The sequence below is a fragment of the Dermochelys coriacea genome, chromosome 8 (genome assembly GCF_009764565.3).
Source record: "Dermochelys coriacea isolate rDerCor1 chromosome 8, rDerCor1.pri.v4, whole genome shotgun sequence".
Taxonomy (NCBI): Eukaryota; Metazoa; Chordata; order Testudines; family Dermochelyidae; genus Dermochelys; species Dermochelys coriacea.
Genome location: NC_050075.1, coordinates 34,750,028 through 34,774,519, shown reverse-complemented (window position 1 = coordinate 34,774,519; position 24,492 = coordinate 34,750,028). Strand labels below are relative to the sequence as shown.

The 24,492-nt window shown below is 38.8% G+C and overlaps 2 protein-coding genes across 4 annotated transcripts in view; one reads left to right on the top strand and one right to left on the bottom strand.

Moving 5' to 3' along the window:
- Positions 1 to 24,492, bottom strand: part of CTNNA1 (catenin alpha 1) — a 189,162-nt gene that overhangs the window by 81,017 nt on the left and 83,653 nt on the right. The window lies entirely within an intron of this gene.
- LRRTM2 (leucine rich repeat transmembrane neuronal 2) lies at positions 1,742 to 9,500 on the top strand. The gene is made up of 2 exons (XM_038412234.2): positions 1,742 to 2,239; positions 2,577 to 9,500. Exons 1-2 carry the CDS (start codon positions 2,236 to 2,238, stop codon positions 4,121 to 4,123), a joined length of 1,551 nt encoding a protein of 516 aa, XP_038268162.1. The 5' UTR covers positions 1,742 to 2,235; the 3' UTR covers positions 4,124 to 9,500.

Here is a 24,492-nt window from a genome sequence, read left to right as displayed (position 1 = left end):
CCATCAAAGCCCAGATGGCTGTGGCCACAAGAAAAGGCCCTGGTGGCTGCATTTGAGACACACTGAATTAGAGCAAACTTGGAAATATTTAAACAGTGTAATTTAATACACAACCAGGACACTTTAATTTTCTTAATTATGGTCAATTATAGTATTCATATGGCTCTCTCTCACACCCAAACTTCTACTTGATACCTCATTGAAATCATAGCTCTGTTTAAGGCAAAATAGTCTGCCACAAAATTACAACTTCACTACAGGATCGTAGAGAATGAAGAGTTAGGGAAAGAAGGCACAAAGTTTTGTTTAAACACAAAACACTTCAGAAAGCAGTAACACTAATTATAAAGTGTGGAGGGATATTTTTTGTTTTTAAGTCCTGTATTTGAGTTTTGTACCTTTCCTATCCGTATGAAAGTCCCTTAAGGCCATCTTACATTAACATGAAAGGTTTTCCTTCTCTGCAGTTCATGCATTGAAGGCATTTCCATGTCACTGTGTGGGACTCAAAATGAATATGCTGTTGTAACAGTTTAAAATGCACCTCATTGCATCATAACTCTAAGTCACAGGGTAAAAATCAAAAAAGAGAGAGCATACTTAAGAAAACAGAAGAGGAAAGTTAGAAACAACATTATCTGGGTTAAAGCAGCCTTACCAAAAAATAGCCATGATAATTCACCAGCTCATTTACCCTGTATTATCAGTTATCATGGAAAAGTAGTGGTATTTGTGTGTGCCCTGGGTGCATACAGCTAGTTAAGAGTGTAGTTCCTCTAAATCTCGTTGAATGTCAGAGCTCTTGATGAGAGACACTGACTGGGCAGCAACAGTACAGGCAGACAGCTTTACAAGCTTTCCTAACACAGTTCTACCAGTGCATCTTAATTCTAAACATGCAACATCACTGTTGTTCTGACCTGGACGTTCTGTTGCACAGATTCCCAGCAAAACTAATGGGAACTTCTAGTCACTGGGGGGGAGGGGAAAAAAAAAAAGCTAACTTCTGGTGATTAAAGTGAACCATCAAACTCCTCACTTGATCTCAAACCTGATTTGAGCCCCAGTCTGAAATGCAGAGCGCACAGCATTACCTCCACCCCATCCCCAGGAACAATCATCATCTTCAGTTTTGTTAAAAGTGAGAAAAATATGATTCTGAAAGTGGCGAAAATCTAATTTATTCTAAGGAAAACAAGTTTCACACACTTGAAGTTTTATTTTTTCAGATTTGTCGTTCTTAATTGTAAGATTATTATTTTCTTTGTTACTTTGGAGATGTGAACAATTTAGCTTCACTTCCCCATATCCCAGCAATATCTAAGCAAAATGTTTTCCTTCTTGTTCGTTCTAAAGACAAAGAAGGATTGTAGTGGTATGCAGCTCTAAAATGCCAAATAATTCACTTCACTGTTCCAGTTGGTGCTAAATCAGCATTCTCCTATTACTACTCAAACAATGTGTGCATTTCCTATTAAAGTTCTTTATGTGCAGGAAAATACAATACAAAATGAGCAAGAGCCAGGATTAAAAGATTGTTCACAATCCTAGCTGTACACTGCTTGAGGCTGTCTGAAGATAGCAAGCAAAATGTACTATAGAAAAAACAGATTACAAATCATTCTTACTCCTTGAATTGTACGGATGAAGTGTTCTTACAGTTGATTTTTCCTCTATCAGTAGTTTAACAGGATCACAGTATGCACCATAATGCTTTAAAACAGAAAAGCTTCTGGAAAACCCAAACAAAAGGAACGTCACCAGGTGACGTCAGCCTATATACAGTTCTGTGTGGTCGCAGCGCATAAGCAAATCCATTCTTGTATCGTTTCCCTGAAAAGCTTTTCAGTAAATGCACTCATGCTACTACAGGAGCTTCTCTCAGCAATAAGCCACCCATCTGCCATCAACAAGTTAAGACTAAAAGAACCCACAGCCGCGGAAAAAGAACGTGAGCTTCAATAAAACCACTGAGCAGTCACAGGAGGAGGAAAAAACCCAACAATTTATATTCAGCATCGATTCCACAATTACAGACCTGTCACATGAAATCAAGTCAACGAATTTAAAAGGAGTATTTTGAGAGAGCATGGTGGATTCAGTCTTACGCTAATATCGAAGGACACTAGAAAACAGTAAATTATTCAAAGGCTGTCTTACATTAGAGCCTTTTACAGACTCACTGCGTTGAGTCTAAAACTACGACTGAATGCAACCTCCAATGTACTCAAAAGAATGGGTAAGTTTACACATTTATATATACACCTTTTATGACGAAAGAACAGCTGTGCTTTAGAAAAACAGAGGTACTAAAAATAGATTTTCTGAACTGAAGCCTTTTAAAGGTGTGTTGAGATTGTCACTTATTGAAGATTATAATGTAGATAAAGATTTGTATCAAGGACAACATCCAAGTACTCTGTATTTAGTAAGTTTGTTAGTTCTTACATTCAAAAGTAGCTTTTTAGAGATGCATGAAAGTAATCTGCAGTGAAATCTTTCACCATAATGTTCTAAGTGTACATGATCTGATAAGAATATCCTATCTTGTTGTTTCCCTAAATTATATTCTGCAGGCTTACATTTCAAGTGGCCATTAGGGGCTCCTATGCTGGCAGCACTATATGCAATGAGTATGGTTTTAAAATTGCTGCCTGCCTTGGGCATGGCTTGTCCACCAAAATGTCGCTGTGAGAAGCTACTCTTTTACTGTGACTCTCAGGGGTTTCACTCAGTGCCAAACACCACTGACAAGGGCTCTCTAGGTTTGTCACTGAGGCACAATTATATTTCTGAACTTGAAAGGGATCAATTTGCAAGCTTCAGTCAACTTACTTGGCTTCACTTAGATCATAATCAAATTGCAACAGTAAGAGAAGATTCTTTTCAAGGACTATATAAACTTAAGGAATTAATCCTAAATTCAAACAAAATCTTTTATTTGCCAAACACAACTTTTAGCCAACTGCTGAACCTGCAGAATTTGGACCTCTCTTTTAATCAGTTATCCTCTCTGCATCCTGAGTTGTTTTATGGACTTCGCAAGCTGCAAACCTTGCATTTACGTTCCAACTCCCTGCGGACTATCCCAGTCCGCCTTTTCTGGGACTGTCGTAGTCTGGAGTTTCTGGATCTGAGCACAAATCGCTTGCGAAGTTTGGCTCGCAATGGATTTGCAGGATTAATCAAATTGAGGGAGCTTCACCTAGAGCACAACCAGCTGACAAAGATTAATTTTGCTCATTTCCTACGGCTAAGCAGTCTGCACACACTCTTCTTGCAGTGGAACAAAATTAGCAACTTGACATGTGGGATGGAGTGGACCTGGGGCACCTTAGAAAAGCTGGATTTGACTGGAAATGAAATCAAAGCCATTGATTTGACAGTTTTTGAAACTATGCCTAATCTTAAAATACTCCTAATGGATAACAACAAGCTAACCACTCTGGATTCCAAGATCTTAAATTCACTTACATCCATAACTACAGTGGGCCTCTCCAGCAATCTGTGGGAATGCAGTCCAAAGATATGTGAATTAGCCACATGGCTGAGTGGTTTTCAAGGTCGGTGGGAGCACTCCATACTGTGCCACAGCCCAGACCACACCCAAGGAGAGGATATTCTAGATGCGGTTTACGGTTTTCAGCTTTGCTGGAATTTATCAACTATTGTTACATCCATGGTTACGAGTTACAGATCTCCAACTACTGAGTATACAAAAAGAATAAGCTCATCAAATTTCCATATGGGAGACAAAGAAATTCCAACTACTGCAGGAATAGTTGTTACTACTGAAGAACATTTCACTGAACCAAACAATGCCATCTTCACTCAGCGGGTAATTACAGGAACAATGGCTTTATTATTTTCTTTCTTTTTTATCATTTTTATAGTGTTCATCTCCAGAAAATGCTGCCCTCCCACATTAAGAAGAATTAGGCAGTGTTCAATGATTCAAAACCACAGGCAACTCCGATCCCAAACACGGCTACATATGTCAAACATGTCAGACCAAGGACCATATAATGAATATGAACCGACCCATGAAGGACCTTTCATCATCATTAATGGCTATGGACAGTGCAAGTGTCAGCAGCTGCCATATAAAGAATGTGAAGTATAATATCTACAAGTCATCAAAAATTAAATCAGATAAGTAACCTATTTTAAAATTGATGGGGACCTACATATGATTCTAATTTTTACAAATGTTGACATAAACCCTAGTTTTCCAAACTATTTAATGGAGGCATTGTTTTTGAAGTCGTGCAGTATTTTAAAGTTTTTTTTTTAATAAAATCATATTTTCAGTGTTAAAGCAGCAATGATTACATTAAATTTGCACTCAATGTTTGAAAGTCTAAAAAGATGCTCACCTCAAAACATGTACAATGTTTCATGTTATGTAATTATATAACTATGTGTAAATATTTATACTTAAGTCTCCATAGTCTACTTTTTCTAATGAAAATAGTCTGAATGAAAGGAACCTAGATATATGTACAGAGATCTGCGAGGGAACATGCATTACATTTGTTCCATTGTAGCTATGTGATCACAAACATTCCAGTTGGCTCAGTTCACTTTTCAAGGTTGACTTTTAGGAAGATTTTCCTTCTGTGATAATCTGACTCTTAAATCTACAATCAGAGAAGAACGGGAAGGGGATTTTTCAAGTGTATTGGAGACTGGTAATTTTAAATATTGTTTTCCTACCTCCATATTGATAGTCAGCCTTGCCTAAATGTACCTTTGCTAAAGCTCACAGCAAATTTACAATACAGCAGTTTTATATAGTTAGAAACTGACTCTCCAAATGCTTAGAAAGTATTCAAGCGCTTATGTAGGAAGACTCGATACAATGCAATCAATTCTAAGTATTAAATGTGTTTAACTCTTATTAGATCTCTGGTTTGACTTGATAATTGGCACAGCTTTTCAAATAATTTAGGCAAATTATTTGGGACTATGAATGAAGGGTATTTCAACAGCTTCTCATGTGTAAATACTCAATGCAAATTTTAACGAAAAGCAAACATCAATTTGGGGGTAAAAAGGGACTAGGGAGGGAAGAAGCCTCTCCTCTCCTCCCCACAGCAGTTTCTTCATCTTGCCTAGAAGCTATTTTCATGCACTAACACGACAAGTTTCTCTGGAGACAGAATTAACCCCTGCAATATAAGCTTTCACTTATCCTATTATTGTGAAACCCCCAACCTTCCCAAAGTCAAAGTAGTTAAACATTTTTTTAAAATTGTTCAGTTGATAAATTATAATTAGCTTAGAAAGTATTTAATTGAAAAATGTTTAATTTTATACTTCAGTGATATGAAATGGGATTTAAGGTCCTATGCTATTTGCTATTTACTCACCTTGGAAACTCAATTTTCTTTTATCCAGAAGTAGCATGTGCTATAAACTCTATTATGAAATTACATGTAAATATTTGGAGATCTATGCAGCCACAGTGGGTTTAGACACCACAAATATAAAATTACAATATTTTTAAGAAAATTGCTCAAAATATTGTAAACTTTAACCAAAGTTACTAGACTAAGGGGGAATATAAATATGTATATATATTTAAAATGTGTTCTGTGTCAAATGCTGCAGTGTTCGACAATTAGCAGTAGCACACAACTGGAGAAAACGATTCCTCAGTGTTGACATACTGTAATTATTGATTTATTCAAGATGTTAATTATGTGTTGTACCAAACTTCTAAAAACTTAGTACAGATAGTCACTGCACAAGTCTGTTTTCTTATCACTCAACATCATGTTTACACACACACACAGGGTACAATTATACAACATTGTGATGTTTATTGTGAAAGGAATAGGTCTCCGATAAATAAATGGGACTTCAGATAATATTTTTATAAATATTTTTAAATTATTCTCTTATGCTACCCACATGCTTCCTATTACCTTTATGGAACACGTGATTTATGAGGAGACGCTGAGGGAACTGGGATGGTTTAGTCTGCAGAAGAGAAGAATGAGGGGGGATTTGATAGCTGCTTTCAACTACCTGAAAGAGGGTTCCAAAGAGGATGGATCTAGACTGTTCTCAGTGGTAGCAGATGACAGAACAAGGAGCAGTGGGGGAGGTTTAGGTTGGATATTAGGAAAACTTTTTCACTAGGAGGGTGGTGAAACACTGGAATGCGTTACCTAGGGAGGTGGTGGAATCTCCTTCCTTAGACGTTTTTGGGTCATGCTTGACAAAGCCCTGGCTGGGATGATTTTGTTGGGGATTAGGTCCTGCTTTGAGCAGGGCATTGGACTAGATGACCTCCTGAGGTCCCTTCTAACCCTGATATTCTATGATTCTATGTTACATGAAACTGCAGTGTCCCAAATTAGCAAGAAAAAAAATGTACACATTTTCTTATTTGCCATGATTTTGTATTCTATTAAGGCAAGTGCATTCAGTAAAGACTAGGTTCCCATAATTTTTTTAATGAACCCATTTACTGTTAGAACCCAAATACAGACTGATTTTCTTGCATTACAACTATCCCAACTACTTTCAGCCATATAGAGTACCTTCTAAACATACAGAGGAAGGGGTAGGAGGAGGAAGAGAAGGGGATGTTCTGATGATTAAATCGCACATGCAGTGTGGCCAGATCTAAGTTCAAAAAGTAAATTTACTGGCACCAAGTATATTGAACCACTTGTGATAAAAGATTATTTAATCTTTTACAAATATTAAGTGTTCGTGGTCCTTCATTTACATATAAGCTTCAGTCTTGCCCTCCGATATGTGAGCAGGCATCATTTCATATCTTGTTAAAAATCTGTGCACGTCTGTGAAAGCACAATAGCTTTACTAGTGTAAATTACTGGGTATTAGCAGGCAGAATCAAGCCCTTGAAGTGCTAGCTTTCGTAAGAGTCTTTGCAAGTGCGGCCTTAGGTGCAAACAGATGTGCTCAGGATCACTTAGAATCACTGATCATTTCAGCAATGGTGGGTAGTCAAATGCTTTTTGCAGCTTTTTTGCTGCTTGCTGACTCAGGAAGTCAGGGCTAAATTTCTGCTGCACCCAGCCCCTAACACAAAAGAGTATGTTCTCTCCTTATCCAGTAAGATCCTACTGTTGTCCTTTGGTCCAAAAGTAACTTGAAATCCTTCACTCCAGTGTGGAGAGGGAAGTAGTTGGTGGGGCTATGGTTGTCATGCTATCCCCAGGAGTATGTGGCTGTGTTGCATTTGCAATTCTGAATAAGAGCCCTTATTAGCAGTCATTTTTAACAGTTTACATTCATGATTAAGGAAGGCTAGCAGGGTTCCAGCCTACCTTGTCAACAGGGCTATGTCTAAACCCATCCCCTTGTTTGCCATGCCCCAAAACCCAAACAGAACAATGTTTGCCCCCAGCCATTAGTAATCATCCAGTCCTCTAGAATTTCAGCACTCTTCCCCCCCCTCACCTCCAGGAACCAGCTTTCAGCCAATGCACCCACCCCACTTTTGAACCAGTACTCTAGGCTCAGCCTTGCCTAGAGATGGTAAAGCAGTAAGGCGCACACACACAATCTAATGCCATATAAGCTGTGGACACAAGATAAGATTTAACAGCCTCTGAATCACCCATTTTACACAAAGTTGATCTCCCAGCTGCCTCAGAACATAATTGCCACTCCCTAGCAGCATTTAGCCTTTGACTTTAGAAGTCAACACTCAACATTCAGTGAACGACTGTTGGACGTTCACACATTAGACCCCAGCAGTGAACATTACATTCAACGTAGTGTGCGTCATGTAATCTAGATGATGCCAAACGCTGGCAAAGAAAATTTAACCAGGTTTCCCTAATAATAAGCAGTAAGTAGCAAGCTATGCGCCAGTGTCCTATGCAAGAACTCATTAGAGGGAGCAATTCCAAGTGACTTTTAAAAATTGTTTTCCATTCAATTGTTTGTGACTCCATCACCACAATAATTTTATTTCATTTGGCAAACACTTATTTCTTGTTGAGCGCAAGCCAAGGCGGCTTGGTTTAACTTGTGTTCCAGTAGCAGGACTAATGGCCACGACCTACGTTCCATCTTTTGGTTGCTGAGTCTATGTTCAGATGCACTGCACGCAGTCACAGCTCCTATCAAGTTTAGTTGGAATTCTTAGAGCTTAGCACTTTTACACACACAATTAACGTGTGTAGACAATTGAAGAATTGCTTGCCATCCTCTAGAGCATTCTCCCAATCCCACTCACCCTCTGCTCCATTCTCCACCCAATTTGCTCATCCTGCACCCCCTCCATTCCCACACCTTCAGTCTCAGTGATATTTGAATCCAACAGCTGGAACCAGTTTAAATCATAGGACTTGAGTGGACCAGAAATAAGGAAGAATGAGCTCTCCCATTTCTAGTAATTTCTCTGCAATGGTGGATTTTTTCCCACTTATTTTTAATTTCGAAGAACAGCCTGATAAGGCATTGGGTGAATCAAGTCTTGTTCCTGTACTACTTGATAGTGCTCAGTCAACAGGAGATTAATACTGTTATCAGATGCAAGGCTATCGGGGCCCATAACCATTGGGGGATTAAGCTAGGTTTCAGTGACAAACTAATTTATGTGCAAATTCAAGCGTTTGTGTCCACATCGAGCTACAGCCCTTTGAAAACAGCCACTTATTGCCAACACTTGAGAGCAGAAATATCAGCTTGCTTTTTAAGACAGAAATCTGCACTAACACTTGTTTCCTAATGTGCCCAAGTTAATTTTTTTTTTTTTTACTAGTTTAATGAAATGAAAGTTGATCGAATTTTGTAATTGGAGTAGTTTAACACTTATCTGTTTAGATTAATGTAATCAATTTGGAAAACTAGATTTCATCTTCCAAAGAAGTGGATTTCCACACAATGACACTTCAGAGAGGAATGGAGTCTTCCTTCACCCACAGATAAAACAAAATCCAGTGAGGTTTATTAGTAGTGCCAAGTCATTCATGTCAATTCCCCTTTCCACAACTAGAACTGAGATTTATCCATAAACTGAGGCTGTCAGTTTTTTCTTTTAAACGATCATCCATTGACTGCTAGTGGTACAGTTAAAAGCCATTGTGTAGTCAAGTTGGGGATCATGCATTTCATATTTTGTATTAAACACCTTCTTTAGAGAAAAGTACTAGGGAAAGGTACTAGGATCTAATCAGATCTTATCTACTATATAAGGTAGGCAAACTCATACTATCTAATAAGGTCAAAACAACAAACTTTCAGATCTATGAAGTAAGCATACAAAAGGCTCCATGTGCTACACTTTTAACTAAACTTTCATAATGGTTAAAAAACCCCCACAGATTTTAAAACAGTAGTGAATTTTTTCTACCAACATTGAGACCAGAGATTAAAAAGCGGAGTCCCGAATGCATTGTATTCAAGTCAAGTTCAAGAGCCATTTTCTGGTGGGGGTGAAAATATAAAATGGAGTAAATTGAAGTGCAGTGTACAGAAAGATTGTTATTAAAACTGTGTATACCGTAAAACTGAATTTGCCTCTTTTTTCCTGCCTTCTTAAACAAATATCTAGTAATGTCCAGTTTTATGGTAATATAAAATTAGTAGTCACACCACTTCAAAGCGGACTGCCTAGAAAACTCAGTAGTGAAGTGTCGGTCAGTCTGTTTATTGTACACCAAAATGTTGCTTTCAATTACACTTTATGGACTGAAAAAGTCTGAGTATCTGAACTCTTCATGTAGTCTGTTTCTTTAGAGAGTCTAGAAAGTTTCTTGCAGAGGGAATACGAGTTATTGTTCATCAAAGGTGACAGATTAATGGAGACTGAACCCTTTGTACTCATCTATGTAATATACAGCAATACCTTCCACACATCACTGACAGTATGCCTCAACTACGGCCTTGGAGTAGCCATCTACAAGATTGAGAGAATAGTTCCTTCCCTATTCTTGTTCATTCTTTAGACTATCTATTGCCACAATCAAGGGTGCCAATTGGGGTGGTGGGTAATTCAGACAGGGCCACCTATGAACTCAATAAGGACAAGCAACCCAAATCATTTAAAGATAGTATGTAATGGTGGTTTAGTCTCAACTTGGAATCATCACCAAGCAGAACCAGATATGAACTGTTGACCTCAAAGAAAAAGTTCCATAGCCCATTATCACAGTCTTGAATTATCCAGTACAGTTCTCAGTACAGGCTACTTGCAGTGATATTCTCAAAACACTGGTTATTAAATCAACAAAGATGCTTTTCTTCCATTGTTTAAAGAGATTCAGAGTTAGAGGATGGGAGTACTTGTGGCACCTTAGAGACTAACAAATTTATTAGAGCATAAGCTTTCGTGAGCTACAGCTCACTTCATCGGATGCATTGTTAACTTACTAAAATTTCTTTAAAAGTACTTGTCAATAACTAAATCAAGAGAACTTAAAATGACAGAAAAAAGTTTACTTAATTTGCAAACAAACAAAAATCTAAATAGTTTAATTGTAGCTACATTTACTATAGGAGAATATTTCCTTAAAGAAAGGTTTGTATGTGCAAAACAATGAATAAAATAGCTACTTTTTAAAAATGCAGAATATCAATGTTTACTATAGCTGGCTTTAACAACCCCCTAAATTCCTTTCAGCCTTCAAAAAACTGCATAATGTTTAATCTAAGTCAATACAGAAATATAAATGGGATACTTAGAATTTTCCATTTAAGTCCTCCTATATGTGACTAGTAACAATTAAGAAACTTTATTCACAATATGATTAATGCTGTTCCCAGTAATTTTGACAAGAACACTGCAGAACTCCAAATCTTTGGCCAGAAATTCTTGACTAACACCTTAAAAAGAGAACTGCAAAAGTGATTTGAAAACTGAGGCAAGTCTGATGATGTGCTGAAATACCCCCAACAAACAGGAGGTAGGATACATTCAACACAAATCTTCCTTAACATGAAAAGCTCCTTCCCCAAGCCTTTAATACCAATTAATTAAAATATACACAGAATACACGATTTATTACTGATGCTAGGAGTCATGCTTTGCTATCTATCTGATACACAGAAAATGTATTCCGGGATGTATTTTTTGAAAAAGGGCCAAATGACCATACAAGAATTTTTTTTAGATGAATTCAGCACAAAAATAACTCAAGAATCTGCCTACTTGGGGCATTAAGCACATATTTTTACAATTAAAGGCAACCTTCAATATTGTGGAAGGGTAGGGAAGGCTATAAATAACTACTGTGGCCTCTTCTATTCTTTCTGATGTATAAAAATCTAAAAACTGTAGTTTTCTCCTGCCTTAGCCTTCCAGACAGGACCCGAGTTTTCCATGTAAACAGAGATGACTTGAGAAGTACTGAAGTGATATTTCAGAGTAGCAGCAGTGTTAGTCTGTATTCGCAAAAAGAAAAGGAGTACTTGTGTCACCTTAGAGGCTAACGAATTTATTTGAGCATAAGCTTTCGTGAACTACAGCTCACTTCATCGGATGCATGGTGATAGTGCAAGTGATATTGCAAGAGAAAAAAGTGAAAGTTGAGCAATTAAAACAAGGGAGTTTTGCAGAGTAAGTGGATGAAATATCTTTTATTGAACCAACTTCTGTTGGTGAAAGAGAAGCTTTCAGACTCCACAGAGCTGCTCTTCCTCTGAGCAAAGAAAATAAGATATGACCTCACCTACCATGCGTGTCATGTTCTGGCACCAACATAGCTACAACACTGCAAGCAAAGGAGTTTTAGTCAGACTATTTAGCTTCAATTATTAATTAGCATTTTGGAAAAATGACCCTTCATTCAAGAGGTTTGAAATCTAACAATACACACCTTGACACTTCCAGTAGGTTTGTCAACAAAGGTTGCTGACATTCCCGATTACCAAAAAAAATGTTATAAGCTTTTAGGCCCTCTTTATGTAGCATACAGAAGCACCAATGGGTACACTCCCATTTAAAAAATTCTTTGTAGGTCACTTAAATCAGTTCAAGTTTGCTTTGACATTAACTTTTCAGGCATTTTTCTTCACATGTATTTTACTAATTGAGTACTTGGGATTCTTTTTCAAAGCCATCAACTAAAGAAAAACGGTTTCCCTCCCCACATTTTCCATCCTGTAAGCTAGGATCAGCATACTCACTTGGTCATGTAGGACATGTGCAATTGTTTTATACCAATTAAGTGCTGCTTAGTCTTCTAAAAGAAGTCAGCAAGTAAGGTTCATTCATCAAGAAGGATCATAAACACTGAAAAGGTCATAATTCTTTACAGGCAAGAACAATTAATTCTGTATTATAAATCAAGAATATAAATCTGACGTCCAACCTAATTGCTCAGAGTCTGAACTTCAAGTGTTACAACTGCTACACTATTTTAAAAATTAGTGTACTGAGGATTTTTTCCTCAGCTTGAGTACACAGCCTTCTAATAAAAGGTACAGGCATCTTACATTTGGTAAGTAGCAAAGGTGGGCCAATACTTCCCAGACACTAAGAATCCGCAGTTTTTCCTTCATATCTAAAGTTCTATTTGGACAATTTTAAGACTACCATGCAGATAAGGAATATACCAATTCTGAGAACAGAAATAATGAGATATATAGGATGGAGGGATATATTTCTTGAGGAAAAAGGTAAGTATAGTTCTAAGGCACACCTTACAATGATTAATAAAAGACCAAAAGCGGACAGAAAATGTTGGCTAATTCACTCACCCTATGGACAGTCTTCTTCATTACTAGCAACACTGTCTTTAGATTTCAGAAGTCTAAGAAGATGGTAGCCACAACAGGCGTAAAGGGTAACAGGTAGAAAAAAGCACACCTAGTTTAAAATGAAGGCTCTGAGGAACATATAGCTCTGGGCCATTCAGGGTATGTCTACACAACAATTAAAAACCCACAACTGGCCTGCGTCAGCTGATTCAGGGTAAGGGGCTGTTTAATTGCAGTGTAGAAGTTCTCTCTTGCTGGAGCCTGGGCTCTGGGACACTGCAATTAAAACAGCCCCTTCGCCCAAGTCAGCTGCCATGGGCATTTAATTGCAATGTAGACATACCCCTACTGGCAGTACAGCAGCAGTGAATCCTGGAAATAAGGGGATGGTGACCTTGATAAAATTGTCAGTCTCATTCATCTAGGCTCAAAACCAACACCAAGCCCTAGATCTTTAGAGAGGTGATAGATAGCCAGGCATATGAATAGACTAGATTGCAGAGAGCATAGGCTGAACAAGATGTGGCAGCTTTTATTTTTGACCTGATAAGCATAGATGCACCATAGTCTGCAACAGCATGACAGTGGGGTTCTCCTTTTATGAGTTACTTTTATACCAACTCAGTCTTTATAACCACCATCTCTTTTTAACAGGTGTTTCCAAACAAATTTTCTAAGTACAAGTTTCTCCCTGAGATGCTAAATAGGAAATTTCCTGCTCACAAGAATCCATCTGTTTGCATAAGAACACCACACCAGGGCCTCAGAGGATAGCATGAGGTCATTTGGATGATTTCTCACTTTTAAGAACCTTCAGGTTCATAGAGAAGAGTGAGAACAGCCATGCTGAAAGCATCCATAGTCAAACTGAACTGGATACCAAAAGGTAATAACCCCTTGTCTTTTGTGTGCGGACAGGAAGTAAGATGTTTAAACCCAACTGCCTCCACCTGTTGGGAAATAACTAGAATACCTCCAGAAGGGTCCACTTCTCCAGGTGGATGAATTATTTGCTCAAGTCACCTGCAAAGGTCTATTTCCTTGCAATTTGTGAAGTAATTAATTAGTAATTGAGAGCTTTATTTTCAAGCCTTCAGTTTGAAATTCAGGCTTCTACTGTTTTTGGACACACCTTGCTTAATTTCACTGGAGACCAGTAGATAGCTGCCTTCCCTCCTGTCTGGAAGAAAACCAGTTTCTCTTTGTGTTCATTCACAGACTTCAAAGCATAATACCAGTGAGTATCCACAATTCCTCATACAACGCTAATAGAAGCATTTTAAAATAATATTGATCAGTGTCATCAGCTTTCATAAAAGACCTGACTTGAAACACTTTTGTAATACAATTATATCGTATATAATCAGTCCATTCATTTACTTATTTAAGGTTCAGAGCCCTGTATTTAATAGACTCTCCCCCCAACTATTCAAGTTAATGTCTTCGTTTACCTTTTATGTAAATGTGCCTTCATTGTCTCTGCCTGATGGTCAGACAAGTCAGACTAACAAGTACATATTCCTTGGTCTAAGGCCGATTGGGCTTCTGCATGACTTGGCAAACACATCGTAAAGAAAATAATTCTAGCACATACCCATAATTTTTAGTATACAGCCCATGCATACCTCACACAAGAATATTATGATCAGTGAGTTAGTTTTCCAAATGACAGATTACATGTCACTCTTTGGGTAGATATCATGACAACAGCATGTTAGGTTTGGTGAATACGTCAGGCCTGACAAAAGTTGCTGACGCAATACTGAACCACCAGCATGCCTCTGAATCACAGCCAGTTGCTTGCTAATATGGAAAATGAAGACAGACTGACCCATCCGGGAAAAAATTGTTGAGATGCCTGTTTTACAGTTAACCACTTATCTTTGAATTTCAAACCCAAGAAGTCTAGATTAAACAAAGAAATGGATAGTGAATTCTGAAGTCTTTCTAGATTCTTATTTCCTCTTTTTCATGACAGCCCAATAGACTGCATAAGGTGATCAAAAAGCTGTTGACCTGAAGACAAAGATAGTGGAAGCCAACAAATCTCCATGAAAGATGTGGGATCATCCATTAGGATGATTTAAGCAGTTTTAGTTCTAACTAGTACAGCACCCAGCCCTAGAACCTCTATGCAACTGTTGAAGATAACACATTCATGTTTCCTCATTCATTTGGATGCTTCCTTTCATAATATCCAGGTAATACCTAATAGATTCTCTGAACATATCAGGCAGTTGTGAGTAAGCTGCTGACTGGAATTTTGTCAGCCATTAGTGAGGTCTACTTTACTGGCACACTGATCTCAGTAAGCACATGTCCAGGTGCACAAGAAGCATACTACATGCTAGATTAGAATGAATCAATACTAGCAGATTAGATATTCAATGTATAAGGGACATCTACTCAACTATGTAGAAAGTAAAAACACCATATTACACCTCACCCTTGGTCCAAAAATGGCAATGCTGGACAACTATTTCACAGAGAACTACTGCATAGCTCAAATATTAGTTTACTTGGTGAAGCTAAAAAATGCTTACCAGACACAGCAATCATATTTCTCTTTCAATATTTGTCATCAACTACATTCAGTTAAATTCTTATTTCAGTAACTCCACTGACCTTGGATTTATGCCAAGCTTATCCCCTACTTTGTAAGTATTCAAGACAGTGCCTACTTCTTCACACACTACAGAAGAACCGTATTACAAGGCTTTATTTGCAGCTCTTTTCTTGTACTGGTTTAAATTCATTAATGACTTCACTATTTGAGATCTAGAGTAGAGCTGCTGTGCTGTTGTTAAATAAAACTAACAGGCATAATCTACAACTTTTAAGTTAACAGTTTTAGTTTCTACTTCCTATTTGAAATGGGGGGAAAAAAAGAGAACAGTGGTTTTAAATTTCATAATTGCTAGAAATAGAAAATAGAGTCAGTTTAATATTTGATGCATCTATCAGTCTACTGTAGAATTTAATAGTCTTCTTTACAAACCCTTTTCTACAGGTTTATTAATCATTAGTTCACATTTCTGCTACTTACCTGTATCAGATCTCTTAGTGCAAACTATTCCAGTTACCAAATTTTCACAATTAAGAAAGCAAATTCTCCATCTCTACCAAACCCACTATTCATGAACCCTGTTCACCTCCCTTCCTCTTCTCCTCATACAAATTTCTGTGGGGAGCTCATCTTATTTTATCCTTCTTTTCTTTCAGGGTCTCTAAATACCACGGACTCTAGATGAGGCTGGTAATTTCTTTAATTTGTTTCATGCTTGCTGGAAACTTGTTTTAAATTGGAGTGCCATGCATTTTTAATTTATGTTTCAAATTAAAAAAAAACACAACAGTTTCTGGCCTTAAATGACAACTTATTTATTCCATTGTAGCAAGGTGAGGGAAGATTGGTAATGAAACCAAAATTCATAGGGAAATACATCAGAAACAGTGAGTCCTATATTTTAACAGTGTAACTTGATTCTAGCAGTGAATAAACAGTGAAAGCTCAGCAAAAAAAGTTTTCATAATTCAAGGAAGGAATTTTCAGGAGAGACTTACTACTCTGAAACGGTTGCCAGGCTCCACTGTTTCATACTTACGCTTAGTTATAAACATCGGCTAAGAGGAGGACAAAATTATGTTGAAAGCAAAATACGTATAAATTTTTAACCAAGTCTTTGTTTTACTATAATTATCCACTATGGATTTGGAAATTCCATCTTCCCACCCAACAACTAAACACTTTAGGCTCCCAGCAACAGTGTACTAGCTATGTGTGTCAATAGTTTTGGACTCTACACCATAATGTTAAATGGAATATAATCAGCATTTCTTGGATATTCTTCAATAAGAGATGCATGTGGAAGCAATCCTTCAGCAAAAATGTGCTAACATTAAAATAAAACTAGGTCCAAGCCAATTTCCAATTAGAACTCAATCATGGACAGCCTTGTAGAAGCAGCATGTTGTCACTGACCGGGAGTGCTTTAAAGTAGTTCAGAATCACTCTTAGTCTAATTAAATCATTTATATTCCCTCAAGATCCTAATGGATAACCCACAGAAGGCTAGACTAGAAGGGTGAAGACTCAAAGATATAGAGGCACTGCGGACAAAAAATAAAAACAAAACAAAATAAACCAAAAATCAAAGTTCAAAATCTAGGATTTTTATTTAAGTTACACATTTTGTTAAAATAAACCAATTTAAAATTAAGTCTGAAATTATGAAAGCCAAAGTCCTAAATTTACTATGATGTATTAAAATGATTAAAGTTAAAGAAAATAAAATAGTGTATGTTTGCTGCTGACATTTTAAAGAAAGTCAAACCCTGAACTGGTGAAACATATTGGCTAAGCACATTGAACCAGAATTTGACAACAGCAATCTCTTCTGCAGATAACTCCTAATATTCTCTTGATTTCAGTTTATTCAACTAGTTCAGTTCATTCAAAAATTAAGAAATGGATTGGGAGCCAAAAAAGCAGAAAAGTTTGTTTTTCTCTTCTAATCTACGACTAAAAATGAGGTGGGAGGAAATGAGATCTACTAGATCTAAAATCTTGAAGGACAGAAATAAGCAGTTCAATTTACCAACTATATTTAATAAAGCAGATTAAAATACAAAATATATTTTGATAACACTCTTATCCAGCAAGTTTAAAACAAATTTAAAATGTTGGGTTTTACATTTAATTAAATTTCAATTTCCAGCCAAATGCAGCTTCATACAAATAGAGTAACAAAAATTAAATGATTTAATAGGAAATGCATCATCTATCATTTTGTAACAAATGTAAAAATTAAAACTCTGAATAAAGGTATGTTAAGTTAAGCTATATAATTGCCTAAATAAATGTGTATCGATTCTATCATCAAAAAGTAGTACCACACTTGGTGTAAGAGCTAATTTAGTTTCAAAACATGTTTTAATGGTTACCAACCAATGAGAATCTACCTCTCTTTAGAAAACGAACTAAAGTACAAATGCAAAACAAAATTAAATTTTCTTTAAGTCAAGCTTTCCTATCTGCTAATTTATATCAAAGTGATTTAAATCAATCCATCATGTACAGAAGTTGAAGTGGAAATGGCAAGATCCTAAGGGATATGGATGCCCCACTTCAGAAAGGCTAGAATAATTTTCAAAAAGAAAAACAGCAAGAATGCCAAAGCCTTTTAATGGCACAGTTTACCCCAGTTGTTTTGTTATACCAATAAAATAAAAACCAGCAGGATCTTATTAAAGACGTTCTGTATTAAAATCACAAATGAGTTTGATTCCCCATAATTAGTAATACCCTGGAATTTAAACTAAGAGGTTTCTCTTGGTTTTTGGTACTGTTTCTCTCCCTCTGTGTGAAACTTGCAAGCTGCTAATTGCGTTAGTACATTCTAAGACAGAGTCTGTTCTCAAAGCAATTCTTTGTAACAACTACTCACACAGAAAGAAAAGGAGTACTTGTGGCTCCTTAGAGACTAACAAATTTATTAGAGCATAAGCTTTCGTGAGCTACAGCTCACTTCAGAGCTGTAGCTCACGAAAGCTTATGCTCTAATAAATTTGTTAGTCTCTAAGGTGCCACAAGTACTCCTTTTCTTTTTGCAAATACAGACTAACACGGCTGCTACTCTGAAACCTACTCACACAGAGAGACTCAAAGCAATACTCTAACAGAAACAGCACCCAGAGACTCCCCACCCTTTTGTTGTATTCATCTCGCTTTGTTAACAACTGTGATTAAAATAGAGATAGAGGATGTATGTGGATAGATGCTTGGTGTGGATAACAACTGAATGATCAGGGAGGTGCCAGCCTAAGAATCCACTGTCCATTGGCTGAAGAAGGCGTCAAGTGGAAATAACCAGAGGACCCCTGGAGAGCATACTGGAATCCACCCAACAGCCTCAAGAATGGGAGAATCAAAGAACAAGATAACATCTGGCAGCACGGAGCCATCAGGAATGTGCCATCTGCTGATTGATTCAGCAACAGCATGATGAAGCAATTCCCATTGACTGGCCTGGGAAGAAATTCCTATAAAAACGGACTCTAGAAAGTGAGAACTTTGGGGTCTGATTCTGCAAACCAGAAGCATCAGTTGAGCATCTGACAAGGCCCTGCTCCCTCCTCATGTCCAGGCCACCTTCTTGGCATGAGCAACTCGTGTGTGTGTGTGTGTGTGTGTGTGTGTGTAAGTAAATAAATATGAAATTGAATGGAATGTTATAGCTATAACCAACTGCTTAATATGATTCTTTCTGTATTCACAATAAATGTGGCATTTTGCCTTTTCCCCTTTAATAAGATCCTGCTGGTATTTATTTTATTGGTATAACAGTTTGGACCCCGGTATGAAATCCCTAACATCAAATGGATGGAGTCCAGGATTTGCCACCTAATTTCTCAGAAAATACTGGGTCCTATTTGTATTCCAATATGAGTTCTTGGCCTAAAAGCAAAAGTGCCCAGTATTAGGTTACACCACAGGTCTAGGCATGAAAATCAACAATATCTGCAGATTTCTCAGACACCTTCTCATCCCCCAGGAATCCCAACAGAAGCAAACATTCATTGTAAAGAAGTCCCTTCAACTTTTAGCATAGAAGCGTGGAATGGAAGACCGTACTAGGAACGCTCATGCCAGATCCAGTGGCGCAAAAGCTACTAAAAACAGTTGTTCAGTTTCTGAGGTTATTAGATCTTCTGGAGAACAATCCAGAAGTCTAATAATATGTCCAAGTTAAAACAGAGCAGGCAAATTAGAACCTTTGCTGCACAACAAAAGTGCAGTTTTTTGTGAGTGAAGTTTTGGAATAACCTTCCAAGGGAAGCAGTGGGGGCAAAAGATCTATCTGGTTTTAAGATTCTACTCAATAAGTTTATGGAGGAGATGGTATGATGGGATAATGGGATTTTGGTAAGTAACTCATCTTTAAATATTCAGGGTAAATAGGCCAAATCCCCTGAGATGGGATATTAGATGGATGGGATCTGAGTTACTATAGAAAATTCTTTCCTGGGTATCTGGCTGGTGAATCTTGCCCATATGCTCAGGGTTTAGCTGATTGCCATATTTGGGGTCGGGAAGGAATTTTCCTCCAGGGCAGATTGGAGAGGCCCTGGAGGTTTTTCGCCTTCCTCTGTAGCATGGGGCATGGTTGACTGGAGGGAGGCTTCTCTGCTCCTTGAAGTTTTGAACCATGATTTGAGGACTTCAATAGCTCAGACATGGGTGAGGTTTTTCATAGGAGTGGTGGGTGACATTCTGTGGCCTGCGCTGTGCAGGAGGTCGGACTAGATGATCAGAGTGGTCCCTTCTGACCTTAGTATCTATGAATCTATGAACCTTTGCTGCACAACAAAAAAAATTATAACAAGTATTAACATCAACAATGGAACTCTTGACAGACATGCTGAAACCACATTACATCGTTACCAGGGAACAAGGATACACAATCAAGAGACCCGAGAGAGTGGAGAAATTTGGAACAAGAATTTCCTGAAGCTGTAGGTAGATCTTGCCAGCTTTTACATTTGTGAACATAAGAGAAAAACCAATTAGGAATTATTTTAATTGACACTGTGAAATTTAGCTACCAACAAAAAATGACTAAGGTTTTAAACCTTGCTGAGTAGCTACTGTAATGTCTTTCTTTCCTTTGCTCTCTGAAAAAGAAGCCAATGAATCAATGACAGACCTTCTTCCCACACTGTGTGGGTAAATTAGGGATTTGATCCTCATCTTCACAGACAACTGTAAAGAGAATTATAGTTCAGTTCATTAAGGTGAACCAGATTACCAAGATTACAGAGACTATATTGATAGCACCTAAACAGTAAGAGTGAAACAAAATATTGCCCGCACAGCCCCAAAAGCTTTCACATCTATTACCAACCAGGAATTCAAAGACTACAAACTATTTCAGAAAACCTGAACATGCAGCTGCCACCAGATTCTCAGATTTTAAGTCGTTTAATATTTCAGTATTTTAGTTTAACAAATGAAAAGTGTTCTTTTCAATGGTAATTGAATTGATGGGTAATGGTATGTAAAAAAAAAAAAAGCAAGAGTGCATTGAACCCTAAAACACTATTCCTATTAGTGAAGAAAAAAGGATCTGGTTATACAATGAAAAGAAACACTTAATGGGGTGCCAGAACACTGAGAAAAACCTAAACAATGAAATTCTAAAATGGGCATTGAAGTTTTTCTTAGCCAGAAGGCAAATGCTTTTAAAGATTACAGTTATCCAATCCAAAATTATATTAAAGTCAACATGACTGCATTATGTACTTGTTGCACCAAAATAAAGCCACCTATTTTTTACAAACAAGGTTTTGACCCTGATTTGCCAAAACAAATCAAATCGGTTTGAAGTCTTACAGGCAAAATGCCCCAGGTTTAATTTTGATAGTTGGAGGCAAATCAGACAAGACTATTGGAAGAGGCCATTTCATCTAAAGTTTTTCCTCGCATTCTTTGCTCAGAACTCCAGAAAAGTTTGCTCTAGAAATAAAGTTGTGTTAAAATTATTGATGATAGCACACACACAGGCCTTCAATGACCTTTTCGGGGAGGAAGGAAGAGAGAAAGAACCTGTAAATGGCAACAGCTTGTAACTAAGGCTATGTTTATGTCACGGAGGTCATGGAAGTCACAGAATCAGTGACTTCCAGAAACCTCCGTGACATTCTGTGCTTCAGCCCCAGGGGCTGCGGGACTCTGGAGCTGGCAGCCAGCAGGGTCCTTGCAGGGTTCTAGCGACAGGGAACAGACTCCTGCGGCAGCCCTCCTCAGGGTTCCAGCGATGGGCGACAGCCTCATGCAGGGAGAGGGGGACACCTCGGGTGAGTGGCTGGGGATGTCCTGTTTTCTCTTTGGGAAATATGGTCACCCTGCAGCTCCCAGTCACCGTGGGCAGAGGGGGAACCTCACATCTCCCAGCCACAAGGTGGGGGGAGGGGGAAGGAATGGGATCATGGGGCCACAGCAGCAAACGTCACAGACAGGTCACGGCTTCCGTGAATTTTTGTTTATTTGCCGGTGACCTGTATGACTTTTACTAAAAATAACCATGACAAAATCTTCACCTTACTTATAAGTTATATTATAAAGGTTGAGAGTTGAGGAAACCTGAATGGCCTGGAAGGAGGGAGAGATGGAATCCTGAAGGCAGGTTCTTAAGGGTTCAGTATTAGAGAATCAAATTCAATGGTTTCATCCTTCAGGTTCTAAATATTTAGAAGATACTGAACTTTATATTACCAAAACTCCTATCTCCTCCCTTCAAGAAATATGCTTCTTTTAAATCATTCTTCCAGTGAGCTGTTTCTCCACTTCTCAACTTGCTCCCCTCCAGAATGGAATCAGCAAGAGAGTGAAGTAAAACATCTTATGTATGCTGGAGAATAAGTATTTCATGGGGAGCTGAGTGACCTCACATAAGCAGGCCGGGTGGCAGTCCTGAGAACTGGCTAGGCAGGGAGACCAGGGTCTTCTATAGTTTTAAAAGAACAGAGCTACAAAGGTGAGAGTGGAGGAAAGGAAAAAAAAAAAAAAAAAAAAAAAAAGGACAATAAGAAAACAAGGAGAATTACTCTGCACCTGTCCCTCAAATTAAAACCCTATAACAGAGCATGCTTGTTCTAAGGGTTAATTTAGGTAGTAAGTACAAGGTTGCAGAAGGAGACTCGTATTGGATTGTCAAATCAATGGGAAAACAACTGCAGACACAATCTATAATTGGAGTTTAAGACACAATCCTATCTCTTCCCCTACTATAATCAGAATTTGATAGCCATAGAAGAACCCCAATAATTCAAAGAGGTTATTTTTCAATATGTCCAATACCCAGTACTTGTTTGCTCCTCTGACATTTTACAGCTCTACTCTTCCTTTTATCTCCCTCCACAGTTCTTTTCTTGGTCATCCTCCACCATTGTGCCCCAGTCAGCCCACTAACTCTGCACTTCTCTGTGCTTCAGGAAGTTTACCAATCATGGATGGTTTCACCGCTGCTACCTTCAGGGTTCTGAACAGTGAACCTGAAAGCTGAGCAGATTTCTTCCCTTAACTGTTCAGGAGTACATGGACTCAAAGCCCATATCCCACTCTGCTGTCTACACACTGTTTTCAACATGTGCCTAATCTTTTGTTCAACTCCTGTGGCCAAAGTAGGATGTAACATGGTTTTGATCTGCCCTTTTGGGCAGGCATTTCTGAGCCCTAAAGTAGTACTCCAGACAAACAAAAACCAGACAAGACCAGAGTCTGAAACTGATAGCTCAATTAGCAGAGGTTCCCAAGTTGCAGGCCACAAATCACTCAGTACTTCCCTAATATTACTTCACCATTTAAACTGCTATAATTACCACAGGATTATTATGTTTAGAAGTGAGAGAGGATATATTCACAATTGTGCAGACTACAAGGTGATCTATAAGAAACCTCAATTAGGATGTAGTCGTACATGCTATTAAAAAGTCTGACAATCCCTGAATCAGGGCAAGAAGGGTTAATGCCCGCTTCTAAGAGAGACTCAACATAAGACATTCCAGAGTAGACTATTTTTATTTTCCGTTTCAAAGTGACAGGAGCCCCATAGTGTGATTTCTATTCTAGTGAGTGACTAGATCCTGTAGGTTTAACAGGTAGCCTAGAAATACCTTAAAAAGTCTATGGGATGAAACCTCAATAGTTTATTTCTGATACTTCGATATATTTTCTCTGATACTGGCAACAGAATCACAGTTTAGCATCAACATCAAATGTAAACTCCTGGGAAATTAACTGTCTAGACCAGTGGTTTTCAAACTTTTTTCTAGGGACCCAGTTGAAGGAAAGCGTTCATGTCCGCAACGCAATGGAGATGGGGATGAGGGGTTTGGGGTGTGGGAGAGACTCAGGGCTGGGGCAGGGGGTCAGGGTGTGGGAGGGGGTCAGGCTCTGGGTGCAGGTTCTGGGGTGGGGCCAGGGATGAGGGGTTTGGAGTGTGGGGGGGCTCTGGGCTGGGGCAGGGAATTGGGGTGCGGGAGGGGCTCTGGGGTGGGGCTGGGGTTCCAGGTTTGGAGGGGCTCAGGTGGGGCAGGGATGCAGGAGGGGGTCAGGGTCTGGGGTAGGGTGCAGGCTCTGGGGTGGTGCTGGGGATGAGGGATTCGGGGTGCAGGAAGGGATTCCAGGTTTGGGGGACTCAGGGCTGGGGCAGGGGATTGGGGCGCAGACTTCCCTCCAGCAGCTCCAGGTCAGCAGTGCAGCCAGGGTGCAGAGGCAGGCTTCCTGCCTGTCCTAGCACTATGGACCGCACTGCGCCCCGGAAGCGGCCAGCAACAGGTCCAGCTCCTAGGCGGAGGTGCGCAAGTGGCTTTGCGCAACTCTCTGGCCAATGGGAGTGTGTAGCTGATGCTCGGGGTGGGAGTAGCGCATGGAGCCCCATGGCCCCCCGCCTAGATGCCAGACCCACTGCTGGCCGCTTCCAGGGCGCAGCGCGGTGTCAGAAAAGGTAGGCAGTAGCCTCCCTTCGCTGGGCAGCACCATCCATGGGACTTTTAATGTCTCAGTAGGAAGTGCTGACCAGAGCAAGGCGACCCAGTGCCTTTCATGACGCACCCAGTACTGGCTTGCGACCCATGGTTTGAAAAACGCTCGTCTAGACCAACGTGTCTGTTCCATGTTCTTTAGAATGACAGAGAATTGTGTTTATCTACTACTTTTGGTAAAACGTAGTCTAAAAGATGCTAATGTTGGATCTAATCAAATGGATGGCACAGCGTGGGGAAGAGTTTAATGACTAAAAA